Raw genomic sequence first — 16044 nt, forward strand, 5'->3', positions numbered from 1 at the left:
CTGATAATATTAAACACTGTCAAAGCTAATAAAGTACCAATGTCTTCACATGAGCATTTTCTAATCAACAGTGTCGCTGCTGCTAAAATTGGCCAAATTCGTTGCCATATCAAACTACAACCATTAATGATTATAAATAAACAAGTTTCAAAAATCAAATTTGATCAGGTTTTGGACCATGTCCACTCTTGTGTAGGGATCAGCTACAGACTGACTTGGCAGAGATGGCTGCCACTTGTTTTTACATGGATTAGTGTATTGTGCTCTTACTGCCACTAGATGGGACAAAATAGTGTCCACAGACGAGGATAACAGGTCTAAGTTAAGTAGAATGGAGTATAAGATCAAGTAAACCTAAAATGTGATGTCCTCATATGAGGATACAGGGTCTCAGGAGGATATTATGGATAGAGGCAGTGACATTTATAATCTATTCATAGCATCTCATCTTTTTAGTCAGAGAGAGGGTGAGTGGTGCGCCTTATTTTTTGTTGACCGCACTTTTATTTGTTCACTGTGATCATTTTAATCATAAGGTTGTGCACATTATAAGTTGATTCCTTTTCATTTCTACATTTATTTTACATATTTTTAGATCTCAGAAAATCTTTTGTTGGCCTGTAAGACAAGTTAACCAGGTCCAGTCTCAGCCTCTGAGCAACTTTTAGTTTGTTTCATAAACTAAAAAAATCATAAACAGGCCAACTTTTTAAAATTTGTTCTTATTCCTAAAAACAAGTTTGTTAAAACAAGTGCGACTGGAGTTACTCTGAAAAAGGTTGTGCTGACATTGTTCTTTCATACAGAATGAATTCTGCATGTTTCGGTTCCGTCTTGAATTTAATTAATCTCATATTGAAAAAATGTCCACAACTTTCTCTTCCCACATTAGCATGGTGGAAGTTTAGTATTTTTAATTCAAAAGGCCCAAGTCTAAGTAAAGTCATGAGTCACTGCAAGTCAAGTTGCAAGTCATTTTTGATTTTGTCAAGTTGAGTCTTAAGTCATCAAATTTATGACCCGAGTCTGTCCAAGCCCAAGTTATGTGACTCCACACTTCTGATATATGGTACTATTTCACTTTGCAGAATCGGAGGGACCATATTTCATGGTGTCAGCTCTAAACCAGAGCTGAACTGAGTGTGCAGCAAACCAGTATTCAAATTACTCCAATATAGGGCAAGAAAAACCAGCCAATTCAAATTTGTGAAAATGGGACAAAATCCTTTAAAAATGGCTTAAACAATGATTCAGTTATTAAAATAGTTGTCAATCCATTATCTGTCAGTGAACTAATCAATTAATCAACTGTACTTGACCTCTCAATCTGCGTAGCCTCCTTGGGTAATCATTGCATTCATAATATCAGAAGGACAGAGATTTATAAAATGAAGCACTTTTATGGCACAAATTTCAGAGCAAACATCATGTTTCAAGTTATTTATTAGCATAGAACAATTAGCTGATAGAGAAGCAGTCAATGGCAATCGAAATCTTAGATCTCAGGCTCCCTCCAACAGTGCTCATTAAATATGTATAAAAAGAAAATAACGTACATTTGAAAAATGGGAACAACTGTAGCCTACAGCTTTCTGATTCTCAAAATAGCTAAACTGTACACACTTGTTATGTTACAGTATTTGTTTTATAGTGGGCTATCTTTTCCATAATTTATTGTACATCTTCTACTGGTAAATGCATATGTGTAATGAGAAGTAATAATTATGTACCACATACAGAGATGTAACTAGGAGATGTAACAGGAAAAATTATGATTATATTTTCTATCTAGCCACACACCTAGACGTGCATATAGTATATGCCACATACATATATACAGATGTAAACAGGTTTAAAAAGCAAGTAAAATCATATTATAACTTATAGCAGTAACAATATCATAACCTCTAAGGAAGGAAATACGGGTCAGAACCACTAAATTGTGGGGAAATATGAGGAGTAAATCGTAATTTGAAAGAATCCTATGTGGCGGAACGATTAATAAAAAGTTTCTCATGACTTTGCCAGGCGCATGTATTAGTTCCGACAGCACCTGAACGCAGCATATTGACTGCCTCCCCTTACAACTTTACGTAATTTAAAAACAATAAAAAACAACAAACGAATTTCGTTAAAATGCGAGTAGATTCGCTTTTTTACTGACGTTGTAAAAAACAAACCAGCTAACAGAGGTCATGTTACATTTTTAGACATTTTTAAAATGACTTTCACCGGAAGTGACATCACAGACACACTCCTTTTGTCTGACGACCTTATCCGGAGGAAGTGAAGCTTAGACGAAGCAGCTGCTTCACCGGAGGGAAAAAAAAAACTAAAAAAAAAAAAAAAAAAAAAGCGAAGAGGCAAAAAAACTTCACTGGTTTGCAGGAATTTGGACATATTTGGAAACTGTGTCCAAATTGTCCCGAGCTACGGGAGTTCCGGGGAGGGAGACGGAGTCGTCGCTACCGGTAAACGCCACTGTTCTCCATGCAGTCGGTTGTATTTTTTAGTAGATTTGCATGACTCTGCTGCCGCCTCTCCACCCGTCCATAGCCGGAAGTCTGTGAGGATGGTCTATTGGTTTTTTTCTTTCGCTTCAGTTTTTTTTATATCCTTTGGTTTTTTTCGCTTTGCTTGTTATTTTTCTCCCAGGCAGGAGGGCACCACTGACACACACTGCTGTCTGCTAGCTAACTGTATGTTAATCAGCATGTCGGGCCTGATTAACTACAACATGCAAGGAGCCGAAATGGAGCCCTTCTAGGGAGCTACGGCTTATCATAAACAATGCATATGATTTGTGGCGTTTCATGAAAGTGAGCTTTAGTGTTTCTGTTGTTCATTAAGCGTAATGTGGGTCTGTCGAGACAACTTCTAGCTGAGAAGTTGAATCTGCTGTAAATAGCCTCTCATGAAACTGAGGTCAATTAGTGCATGTCAGTGCTCATGAGCGTTTGATTCACACCTTACAGTTTCAGTGTAGTGAAGAAAGTTGAACAGTGTGATTTATCTGTAATGCTTACCTATGAATTTAAAATCATTATCTGTGACAAACATGTAATTTTTTGTTTTTCAAACCAAACGAATGATCTTTGGCTCTCTTCCACCATGCCTCTTTTAAACAGTTAGCTATTAAACCTTTAAAATTCCTCTTCAGTCAGTTGACCTTTTTGTAAAATCTCTTTTTTGCCATTAGGATCCTGTAAGACACAAAGGCTGCATGACCAACCAGGCAAAGTGAGCGACTGCCCCACGAGCCCCACACCCCCAGGGGCCCTCAAAACCCAGCATCACTGTGTGGCATTTAGTTTGTGGTGAGATAATTTTACTTTTCATAATATAAAAACAATGAAAGTGAGCCAGCATGCAAGATATTATTATTTATTTTTATGTATTTATTTAACCCATATTTAACCAGGTAAGTCCCGTTGAGATCAACTATCTCTCTTATAAGGGAGGCCAAGCCAAGACAGCAGCACACAAAAAGTTACAGCCAAACAACAGTAGCTCAGTCCATAGGGACTTGGGCTGGGAATTGTAGGGTCGCCAGCTCAGGTCCCCGCACAGACCAAGCATAGAGTGTGGCCTGGTAGATGGAGAGGTGCCAGTTCTCCTCTTGGGCACTGCCAATGTGCCCTTCAGCAAGGCACTGAACCCCTAACTGCTCAGGGCGCCTGTCCAAGGCAGCCCCCTCACTCTGACATCTCTTCAGTTAATCCTTGTATAGGTCCTGTTTGTGCATGTATGTGTATTTCAGGCCTGTGTACATGACAACAGAGTGAAAAAAATTTAATTTCCCACGGGTATCAATGAAGTATATCATCTTTATCTTCCTCCTGTTATGGTGTAACCAAGGCTCCCTCAAGGAGAAGTCTCAATTTGAAATCTTGTGGACGTTTATACATTGTCAAAATCAGCTAAATATTCAGTCATGACATTGAAAATCTTTTTGATAACACTGAGCCACTAGTACATGTTCTCCAATACAACAAACTCTTCCTGGCACTCCTCTTTCCAAATCTCACTAATGTTTTCGTGGTTGCTTTTCCTGCATCGATTCACCCCTCGCGAGGTTTGAGAATGAGACTTCTCCTTGTAAGGAAAACATTTAATTTCTCTGTAGGATCCTTTCCATAATGTTTTCATTTTCACCTATAATATCAGTCTGGGCTGATCATTGGCAAAAGTGAGCACTTTTACTGGATGTAAATTGATGGTGCACAATCGCCTGTAGGGATTACATTGCAGCCTGTTTCGCCATTTCAGATGCAGAGCTCTCTTTCTCTCTCATTACTGGACCGGTTTCAAAAACAGTTGTCCTCATTAGTCACTGAGACACAAAAACATTGGAAAATAGGGATCAGATTGAAAAAAAAATGAAGTTTCCCTTTAAGGTTGGCTCAGCTGTACTACCTCATCTTGAGAGAGAAAGAGGGCTGAGTGTGGAAATTAAAGGAGATTGTACACATTCGAGTCTTTTTACAGGAGTACAACTACAGGACTCCTTTAAGCCCTACAATTTATCATCTGATATTTTGCTTACAAGATGCATATTCCAAAATTAGGTTGTGGTTAACAAAATTATCACACTGAAAACCTGGGATTTAATAGAGGATTAATGTGGGTCAGGAGCTCTGGGTAACAAGATAATCAGGTCAAGGCTGGGCCTTTTAAAGATAAACGTTATTCCAGTATTTTTGTTGCTGTTTTTTAACTTTATTGATACTGTGGAGGAAAATGTAGCATGTCTTGGTGGGTGTGCGGAATCACCTGTCTCTTTGTTGTCTTCATAGCTGGCAGCGTTGGGTTAAGCACTCAACATTTATACTCAAGTAAAAGTAAGTTATTCCCATAAAAAATGACTCAAGTAAAAGTGAAAATGACCATTTGAGAAACCTTCATAAGTGAAAGTGAAAAATACCTGGTTAAGAAATTAATACAGCCGTGTGGATATTTAGCACAACAGCAAATGTGAATGTGATTTTGCTTTTATACAACAGTTCTACAGGTGCCTTTCGGAAGTTGACAATAGATTATGATTTGTTTGTTTTTTTAATAATTTATTTGGCTCCACCAACACAATAGTTCCACACCTACACTGGGCCTGGACTCACAACAGCACTCTCATTTTAGCGTCAGATTGGATTTACAAATGCACTCTTTGATTTACCTACTAATTTTAATGAAGGTACATATGGAAAATTAAGTCAAGTAAAAAGTAAATTAATGGTTAAAAAATATACTTGAGTGAAGAGTAGAAGTACAGTTTTAAAAAGGAGCATGAGAAGTACTCGTTTTTTTTTTTTTAAACTAATGTGCGTTTCTTGTAAGGCGTTACTACCCACACCTGATAATTGTAAATGTAAGCCTGTAGTACATGTGGTTCCAAATGTTAATGCTATAAGAAAATTGATCCTTAGTGTAAGTTCTTGTGTTTTAATCAATCAGGTTGGGAGTGATAACAGGTTACACTTCTTTATGAATTTGGTGGCTGAAGTTTTTTTGCACTTTCTTTTACGTATGTACGTATTTACGTAATTTGACTTAACTTGGATTACACCTTTAATTGCAAAGGTCGGTGCACTGTCAGTTTTGTCTTTATAGTGTCATATTTATTACTGCAGAGTACAGTATTGAATCATTTCTGCTTTTGTGTCATTGCAGCAATGATGGAGGACTCTCATTTTAATTCATCGTATTTCTGGTCCCCCATCCCCACAGTACCCGGACAGGTGAGTCTGGACCAGAAATCAAGAACATGTAGTTTCTGCCATACTGACAGGAAGAAGGTTCTTTGAGGAATGATCTGTGATGACAAGAAAATGATCGAGAGAGTCCAGTCTGATTAATCAAATGAACAATCTCCTGTCGTCTTACAGATTGAAAATGCAATGTTCCTGAACAAGGTGAAAGAGCAACAGGAAAAGAATGCTTCCTTCTCCTCTTCCCCTGCATCCCACTACCAAACAGCTCTTCTCACAATCCCCACTCCCGGGACGAAGACAGATGGAGGTGGGCAGGCTGGTAGTGCGGCACACCTCCACCCTTCTCACAGCTCCCAGAACATGCTCTCTGTCCCCTCCACGGGCATCATGACAGCAGGTGAGTCTGTCTCTGCATGGACAAGCCTCTGGATCTTTCTCACTTCCTGTTTATACATTTAACACGATATCTAATGATCAAAGTGCAATTTAAAATCAGAAGAACCCTAGAGAGTGAGGATGAATTAAGTTACGTTCTGAACCATAAAATAACAGCGATGCATAAATAATTTATCTCATGAGAACAAATTGAAATTGCAGTTACCTCCAAGCAGCACTATAGGCTAAGAGTACACATTGCCAGTAGAACATCGCTGTGTAAAGTGATCCCTGTGTGTCTCCATTTAAGCTACAACCTCAGGGCTTTCTTTCAAATAATGGCACAGTTAGCGCTGTGCTGTCACACTCTTTTGTAGCACTTCTTAACACTGCCAGGCGTAGCATATGATACACCACATTGGTTGGAAATTCATTGTTTTAAAAAAAACTGAATACCAGGGGATACTAGAGAAATTGTTTTACTTCAAGGACAGACTGCAGTCATGAAAACAACACAATGATCAGTGTTGTATTCTTGGATTTTGTACTGCCTACAGTCAACTTGTGTAATGTGTGATTTTTTTTCTGTCTCTTGTCACTTTCTGTGCAGCGGGTCTGGTCATCACAACTCCTCAGGGAACACTAGTCTCTCCCACCTCCTCTCAGTCATTTGTCTCTGGGCACCCAGCCACGACCATGATTGTTTCAGCACTCCATTCTGCAGGTAAAACACATATAATGACACAATACCATATAATATATCTTGTTTATGGATCTAAAATGTAATGCCCAGTGCTAGGATCATTACTCAGAAATAGTAATGTATTACACATTGCTCATTACTTTTTTCAGAAAAGTGATACAATACATTCCCTAATGTTTCACAGTAGAATTTGTGACATGACTTGTGACATTATTTTTGCGTTACGCTGCAACATCGCCTAAGATACACTGATATGTTGCTAATTGCTAGTGAACTATATGAATACATCTTACATATGCCCTCAATGCACAAAACAAGGCTCAGGAGATTTAGGACAGAACTGCAGTAGATTTAAACTGCTTCAAAACTGTGGGAGAGGGAATCGGGCCTGGAGATATGACGATGATTGAATTGATGTTTGGGAGGGTCAAACTAGCACCACCAATCCAAGATCCTGGCGGAAGTTCTGCTGGAAAAACATAATACGATATGTTGTGGCTCAAAAATTGAAATTTCTACATCAGGGGTTTCAGGGGCGGGATGCATGCTGGAGGCTGTGTGGTCAATCAATGGCGGACCACTTTCATATTTTTTGGGGATGCCCACTCATTTATCCGTATTGGCAAGAGATTGCCAAAGAGATAAGGATCATCTTTGGAATAGAAGCTGGCTGTTCTGTTGTCATATTGTACTTGGGCAAAACTCCAGACAATCTCATGACCCAGGACAAATACCTTTACAAAATACTTTTGGCCCAAGCAAGAAAGCCGTCACATGGAGGTGGCTACAGGCAAGCCCTCCTTCGTAGGACGACTGGATTGCAATTATTAATGAAATTCACTGGATGGAGAAACATACCTTTTCTTTAAGAATGTGATTTCATCAATATATAAAATATTAGAAAATTGACCGTATACACTAAGGGATGTAACTGGTTAGTTGGAAAACTCCCTCTCTGTACCTTTGTGTGGCTCTTACCAACCCCTATTTCTCACCCCTGTTTTTTCTTCTTCTTCTTTTCCCTTCAACCTGAAAAGAGGTTGGCCTTCCTAACATTGTATAGTAGAAATATGATTCATCTCAAAAAAATAAATCAATAAGCCGATATAAAATAATATGAGACTAGCCTTCCTAACAATGTTAGATGATGACAGACCTAAAAGTAAAAAGCAAATTTAAATGGCACGTGAACAGTATTTAACACGCCAAGCACATTCAAACAAACCCACTCTCTCACTTAACCTCGATTTTTAAATACATTAGTCCAAATTATTTGACGTGTTTATCACTAAATTCAGTGGTTATACCTCATGAGGAGTCTTTAAATCATTTGTCAAACAACCTGATCCTCCTTGGAACCTCTCCACAGGTGCACTGGACCATGTTGCTGTTGTCAGCACATTCGATGATATTCACCCATTATGTAGATAATTTAAGAATTTATGCAAGTTAAGACATGATTGTTTGATTGGTTACTGTGATGTGATTACTCAATGTGTAACAGCACTGGTTACATTACTGCAATACAGACAAATGTAATGTGATTACACTTTTTAACACGTTACACCAAATTCCTTAATACAGTTTTCTGTGACTAAGACTCTTATTACATTTTATAATTTGAATATAAACTGAATTAATTCAATCATCATCAAGTGTTTTTTGTGTGCATCTGCAGCCACGACTGTGTATTACAATGTAAATCACCTCACAGTGACAATACTTCATTATAGCAACACAAAAGACCTTATTCTTACTGAAACTAGCATTTTTGCAGATGTCATTGGTCACTGGTTTTTGTAGACGTACATTTATTTGCTTATGTGAGACTAATCTTTTAAGGTGACAAGAGTCAGCGGAACCAAAAACAAATTGTTCCTTTAACTAAATAGACAAACAAAAATCGATTCTGCAACATTTAGTGTTGTTTTAGGGTAAAACGATCAGACCTGTTGGATTCTGTGAGTGTCCTCACCGTGCTATGCTATGAGAGAGAAAATAGAATTTGATATAGTATAGTTTGATATAGTTTGCTCTTAATATCTCAGTGTTATGAACCCAATTGATTCTCTTGGAAGCACAGATTGCTCTCAGGAGTTACAAAGTAATAAAACCAGAAAATGAGCAGCTAATGATTTAATCTTTATCCAGGCTGTGCCAGTAACTTAATGGTCCTACACCTTTAATTGAATCTGTTAGAAAAAATTATATATATATATATGTACATATAATTATCTCCCATGTGCAGGAGATTCCGTCACATCTTGCTCATATAATACTGGTATATTTGTGCTTTCTATAAATGTATTTAAAACTTTTTGTAGGGAGAAATAGAAAATAAGCCTAATTTTTCACTACAGTGTCCTCACTCAGAAAATGTAAATTACACCTTTTAAAGTTACAATGTGTAATTTACGTGGTTGTTTATTAGCAAATATCAACTATTGCTTTCATAAATATATATTTATTAAAGTGTAATGCAATTCACATACAAATGAAAGCCTTCTCATAGGCTTAGAATGATTTCTCTATATATACACAGGCAGGGCGCGGTATGCTGGAGGCTGCCTTCTTGTGTCGCCATATTTGAATACAGTGGCCGAAAGAGATACACGCGCTTCGCCTTTCGCGTTTGCCTAGAACTTGCCGCCAATGGAGACAGAGAAGGTGAAGCTCAATCCGGGACGCTTCTGCGTGAACCTGCTTTGTACTTTTATGATTCTGTCGCACTTTAAATGGAGGACCACACATATGTTTTGCCCCGTAAGAGGGAAACCACGCCACCAAATAAAAGAAAAAAGATCAGACAAGCGAGGATGGGACAAAAAGCGAGTGAATATCGGCGTTGCTTATTCCAGGTGGAAAAAACTCCTGTGGAAGAACACTCTGGAGACGCATGTATTATAATCGTACCAACCTATATTTGCCGCACTGTGCCGTGACTATCACATAAAACATGTTATTTTAGCATTACTGTGTTAATGTTTGCTCGTGTTACCAAAACAATTAGAAATAAAACACTCCTAACATATATCTCACAGATAACCTATATCTCACTAGTAAGCTATAACATATTGTAGCGTCCGCCAGGATGTGTGGAAAGGATGACGCAGTTATTCGGCAAACCACCGTTTATTACCGAACAGTACAGGTTACTGTTGGCCGTAACTACGCCAAAACAACCAACAAACAAGAACTTAGCTGTAACTCCAACTGTGCACTCCTGCTCTCTCCTCCAGCTCGCTCATACACATACCAGCATGCGCACTCACACAGCTCTCATCCCCTTCACACTCGCACCCCGCCCCCCTACCTATACTCATTCAATCCCAAACATGCCGTTAACTCGCTACAATATCGTAACATGGTTCAGATTCCTAAATAAATATTCACCTCATCGCTAGATAGGCCTACTCCTGAAAAACTTGAAAAAGTCGTGGATGATGCCATCTCTGTCTGCGCAAGGCTTTCTGTCCTACGAGGCCACCGTCACTTACCCGACGGGAGGGGTGAGCGAGTGAGCGCGAGTGAGCCCTGCAATCTAGAATTTGACCGCTGATGTCACTTTTACTCACCATTTTTACACACTGAGGCTTTAAGAATAAGCACAACTGAAAAAAAACATGAGGCTTCCTGCAGCATACTGTGTGACATCAATACACCCACAGACCAACATGTAGAGGGTAGTTCATACACAGAGCACTTGCAAACACCTGCTGCTGCTCGGTTTATATTCTCTGTCCTTACCCTGCTGCTCTTGATCATGTTGCAGACAAAAAAGAAGGGGATGGGTCGTCCCATGTGGTCGTGATGCCAGCACCCTCCAAACGAGGCAGAAAAAAGAAGGCAACAGTGTCCAGGGGCGGACCGGGAAATGAAACACTAATACTGGCGCATCTGACAGCCGGTGGCCAGGTAAGAAAATACAGATATAGGAAGGGAAATCTAAGATTTAAAAAAATGATCAAACAACTTTGAATATTATTTTTGACAGGTGACATCTTTGCAGCATCATACCGATGACCCGTATGACCTGTCAAATGAAGAGGAGCACCACGGCCCAAAAGACAGCACTAAGACATACAGGTACGGTGTCACAGAAACAAACACTCGCTGCTGTGCCTCCCCATTTCTCCTCGCTGTAGCTGTGGAATGCAAGTGCACCTGTTCCTCTGTGTTCTGTCAAAAAAATCAAAATGGAGAGCTTTCATAGACAAAGTAGGCGCTGCTGCATAACCATCTGACACACACACATACACCTCCTCTAGACACACTTCACTGCATGTCGTGGCAGAACATGGCTGCTTTATAGTGGATGGTGGATTCTTTCTCTTAATGTATTTGAGGTGCAAATACATCAGTGCTTCATAGATGCTCTCTCTGCCTCTGCACTCACTGGACATGAATCTCTCCCTGTCCTCTGCTGTCCACTTTGTCTTTAAATAGCATGCTCTTTGAGTTGTTCTTCTGTCCTGCTCTTTCACTTTTTGTATTATCTACGTGCCTTTCCCTGTCAGGTTTTCACTGATATCTCCCCTGGCATCTTTCTCTGTGTTTACCCCTCCCCCCTTCTGTCTTCATTGATTTATCTTATATGATTCATTTCCTTTTTATTGAGAGTTTCATTCTCTATCATATCTTATTTATTTCTGTGGGTCAATGCCTCATTCCCCTGTCTCCACCTTCATCTCTTTTTTTGCCTCTCCATCATCTTCTCTTGTATCCCTTTCTGTATATGTGTCCCTCTCCTTCCTTCTTGTTCTTCCATCCCGCCCTCCCATTTCTGTGTCTCTCCGCCTTGTAGGTGCCGGATGTGTGCGGCGACCTTCCTCAGTAAGTCTGACATGCAGATCCACTCCAAGTCGCACACAGAGGCCAAACCTCACAAGTGTCCTCACTGCGCCAAGTCATTCGCCAACTCCAGCTACCTGGCCCAGCACATCCGCATCCACAGCGGGGCCAAGCCTTACACCTGCTCCTACTGCCAGAAATCTTTCAGGCAGCTCAGTCATTTACAGCAGCACACACGGTACTGCAGACCCCTCCTTTCCGTCACAGACCACGTACCATATTCCCCTGTCCTCTTAACTTGTCCTGAAGCCCAGACTCCAGTCTTCTTCTTCCTCTTGGGGAAGAGATTGGAGTGGTGTGCAGAAGCATATTACACCGCCATGTAGATTTTGGCTCGCATGCTACCAGTTCCATCCAGAAGTGACCTTTTCAGAAAATTTGAATTCAAATTTAAGTTTTGGCTTTATCCATAACAATATTTTCCATAATTTATACAGTAATCAGAATGCCCATTTGAAATGCATGGAGCTCTGTTATATTTACTGATAAAATGATAATGTTTTACTCTTTTTCCATTTGTGTTTGTGCACAATACTTGCTTCTCTCTGTACTTGTTTGCATTGCGTTTTCATTGTATTTTCCCTCTTGACATTTCTCTTGTCTGCATGTTCTGTCATTTCTCCTGCCACTGCTTCCTCAGCAGAAACACACACATTTAGAGATACATGCTTAAAAATGAAGGTTGAAAGGCAGACTTGCTTCAGTTGTGCTTCCCATTTAACCCATTGTGTCACTGTGTCGTATAGTTCCTCATTATTGCTTTTTCCTACATTCTACATCGAATGGCCATGTGTGATACAAATCCTTTGCTGCCATCCCCTGCTTTCCTGCTTGCCGCTTAGTTTGTATTCATCTTGTTGCTTTCATTTTTGGCTGTCATCAAATCAGTTTAGAGTCATTTCTGGAGGAATGTTGATGAAATTGGATGCATTTTCAAAACCTTTAAAGGTCCAGTGTGTAGGATATAGTGGCATCTAGTGGCGAGGTTGCAGAACTGAAATTTCTCCTGTGTGGGAGAACTACAGTGGCCGCCACAAAAACACAAAGCCGCAAATGGTCCTGTCTGTAGCCAGTGTTTGATTTGTCCATTCTGGGTTACTGTAGAAACAACATGGTGGAGTCCATGGGAGAGGACTTGCTCTGTATGTAGATATAAATGGGTCATCCTAAGGTCACAAAAACACAACACCTCTTATTTCTAGATTATTATAAACTAATGAAAATGAAGTAATGAATATTATAAAATATTTCTGCCAATAGATGCCTCTAACCCTACACACTGTACCTTTAAATAACAAGTGTTACATTTGATATTTTGTTCTTCTGTTTATACATTGAAATCATCCAGGGCTGAATGATCCCTCTTTTGCTTTGACATTGTGTTAATACCTTACAATTTTTTGCATTCATAGTAATGCATACAATTTAAAGAAACAAATTACACCTGTCACCGCAACAAGCAGTTAAAGTGGAAAATGATGCAGCTGGCTGGCTGGCTTTTGTCAGCGGTTTCCTAATATTTTAGTGCCGCAATCTAGGGCTGGGCAATATGCAGAAAATGAAATATTACAATATTTTTGACCACATACCTTGATATTTTAGGGTTGACTAATTGTGCTTTCAGAAAATATTCACACAGCCACATTTTTGATAAATAATCATTATTAATGTGGATATATAACGACTGGAAAAGGCAATTAATAGCAGCTAGAGCAGCCTGGGAAGTTAAGAAAACTAATTTACTGTAATGCAGCCATTAAACACCTATAATATTATTATATCCAATATTATCTAAGACGATATCTTGTCTCATATCACAATATTGATATAATATCAATATATTGCCCAGCCCTACTCTTACAATCTGCCTTGCAATCATGTCTGAAATAGTATCCTGACAGGCTTTGATAAATTGAGACAGTCACTTTGCAGTACTGTGTCAAGCACAGTGTTGTGTGTGTGTGTGTGTGTGTTTTTTTTAATTCTACCTGTACAATCTTGTTTCCCTTTCTCTTTCACCCTCCCGTCTTCCCTCATCAGGAACCACACAGAGTCAAAGCCTCACAAGTGTCCCCATTGTACCAAGTCATTTGCCAACTCTAGCTACCTGGCCCAACATATCCGCATCCACACCGGAGTGAAACCCTACACCTGCTCCTATTGCCAAAAGTGCTTCAGACAGCTCAGTCATCTTCAGCAGCACAACAGGTAATTGAGTCATTGGTCTTGGGTTTCTCATGTGCCTCAGTGTCTTTCTGAGGTCAGGTTAGATCACCGTGAAAGTGATAGGAGTCTGTACACGTAAATGTATTTGTTTGTGTGTGTGTGGTTTTTTTTGCTGTTCAGGATTCACACAGGAGATCGGCCATACAAGTGTATCCACCCAGGCTGTGAGAAATCCTTCACGCAACTCTCAAATTTACAGGTGTGACAGAATTTAGTTTTTTCCTGATACACAGAGTATGAGAATGCATGTCATCTGTTGGTTATTACTTGTCTCATTCTCTGTACTGTGAAACGTTTTTAGCAGCTTTTTCTTCCAATAATCATTTTTCCCCAGTCCCATCGACGTCAACACAACAAGGACAAGCCCTACAAGTGCGCCAACTGCAATAAAGGATACATAGATCCAGCAAGCCTGGAGGTGCACATGGCCACACACACAGTCAAGCACGCAAGGATCTACTCGTGTGGTCTCTGCAACCGCACGTATACCTCAGTAAGACAAATGTCAATATGTGAAGAGCATTTCTACATGAAACACTATGAATCGCCTCACTGGCATCAGCCACCTGGAAGCTACTTTACACAGTGTAGTCATGTGTCCACTGTTTCCCCTCTACCTATCCTCCCCTCATCTCAGGAGACGTATCTGGTGAAACACATGGAGAAACATAACCCAGACCAGCTGACTGCACCAGCAGCACAGGCGGCGCAACAGAACCAGAACCAAAGCCAGGGCCAGGGCCAGGCTGGAGCTCAGAGCCGTGTAGACGGCACAGATGGAGGATCGAGCAGACCTGGGGGAGCTGGGAGCGGAGGAGCGGGCGGAGGCCAGCAGGGGCAAAACCAGAGCAGCTACCCCCAGACACAAACTGTCTCCTGTCCATTCGACCTGCACCAGTTTAAGACAGTGTCTGCCAGTGACATCCAGTACAAGCCTGTCAGTGTAGCTGACCTCACTTCCAACAAGGACCTCTGTCTCACTGTGTCAGCATCCACCATTCAAGTGGAACACCTCAACTCATAGAGGTGATGAAAGACAGGAGTTTGTGGGGTGGGGAAGTTCAAATTACTCAAAGGATAAAAGCAATACTAAGGTGATACAAGAACTTTGGAACACATGACTGTGCCTGAACGATGATTTGAGGCTATCAGGACAAACGACATGATGGCACAGATTACTGAAGACTATAATTTTGATTTTTTTAGTTTGTCTCTTTTTCTTTTCTGCCTTGTTTGATTTGTTTTGTTTTCCTTTTGCTGAGCTTTCCTGTCTGAGTAGAAAGTGCATGTAAAGGCTGCAATAAAGTATGTGTCAGTCCATCACAGTGATGGTTTTATGATAGGAAGAGAGTCAAAGTGCTTCTCTTTACTGTTGTTTTATCACCTCCTGCTCTTCCATACAAATACAGCTTTGGCCATAGCAATTTATGGTCTCTCTGTCGATGGAATTGGTAGTTGACTGTAAAGGTAAATTTTTATACTTTCATACAGAGACTTTCAGTTTTTACATCAGTGTTATTTACCTCTACTATGTTGTAAAATACATGCCCACAATTAATTCTTCTTAACCTTAAAAGGGACTTAAAGCTCATTTCTTTTTCAGGAAAGAGAAAATATCAATTAAGTATATATAGATATATATATATACCCTACCACTTTATAAAGAATGCTTGTGTGCTTAAAGGATATGGTAATCCATATAACCTATTTAGACCCATTCACAGGCGTTCACATGACCTTCGGGGAGGTGAATGAGCTGGTTCACGTTTCATGTAATCCTATTGTACTGCTTTGTGTGTGTGTCCTAAATGTAATGTTATCCAAACGTGTTCTTGCTATTATACTTCCATGATTACAATGTTTATAATACTTCTTTACAGACATGCTGACACATCTGAAATTTGTCATTTTTTTTGGCTTATAATACAATAAACCCTCTGAAATGTTTCTCATTGACGTTTTTTCTGTTTCAGTTTAAGTTATTTCTTTCCTTATGTGCCATAGTGGCTTGGAGAGGGGACATTAATTTAGGTCTTACCAACACAAAAATATTATAAGAAATAATTTTCTCATGAATCATTTGGTATGACAGAAAATAGTGAAAATGGCAATGAAATTGACCTTTTAGATTGAAGCCCAAAACCCAAATATTCAATATGAAATATTTACATTTCAGAGTAT

At 39.7% G+C, this 16044-nt stretch overlaps 1 protein-coding gene across 5 annotated transcripts; it reads left to right on the forward strand.

Annotated features, from left to right (window-relative positions):
• Positions 1–2334: 2334 nt before the first annotated feature.
• Positions 2335–15810, forward strand: znf384b (zinc finger protein 384 b). 5 transcript variants are annotated; one of them, XM_033640839.2, is made up of 12 exons: positions 2335–2471; positions 3200–3317; positions 5668–5735; positions 5883–6105; positions 6694–6807; positions 10559–10701; positions 10781–10872; positions 11591–11815; positions 13678–13845; positions 13984–14062; positions 14198–14356; positions 14501–15810. In XM_033640839.2, exons 3-12 carry the CDS (start codon positions 5670–5672, stop codon positions 14885–14887), a joined length of 1656 nt encoding a protein of 551 aa, XP_033496730.1. In that variant the 5' UTR covers positions 2335–2471; positions 3200–3317; positions 5668–5669; the 3' UTR covers positions 14888–15810. The 5 variants fall into 5 exon arrangements, with proteins under 5 accessions (XP_033496730.1, XP_078027785.1, XP_033496732.1 ...); XM_078171659.1 differs by having other exon boundaries at positions 14198–15810; XM_033640841.2 differs by lacking the exon at positions 11591–11815.
• The last annotated feature ends 234 nt before the right edge of the window (positions 15811–16044 follow it).

The sequence above is a fragment of the Epinephelus lanceolatus genome, chromosome 10, assembly GCF_041903045.1.
Source record: "Epinephelus lanceolatus isolate andai-2023 chromosome 10, ASM4190304v1, whole genome shotgun sequence".
Lineage (NCBI taxonomy): Eukaryota > Metazoa > Chordata > Actinopteri > Perciformes > Serranidae > Epinephelus > Epinephelus lanceolatus.

Coding starts and splice junctions, on each gene's coding strand:
- znf384b (XM_078171659.1), top strand. CDS start 5,670: ATGATGGAGGACTCTCATTTTAATTCATCGTATTTCTGGTCCCCCATC. Junction 6,106..6,693: donor CACGGGCATCATGACAGCAG/GTGAGTCTGTCT, acceptor CTTTCTGTGCAG/CGGGTCTGGTCATCACAACT. Junction 6,808..10,558: donor TTCAGCACTCCATTCTGCAG/GTAAAACACATA, acceptor ATCATGTTGCAG/ACAAAAAAGAAGGGGATGGG.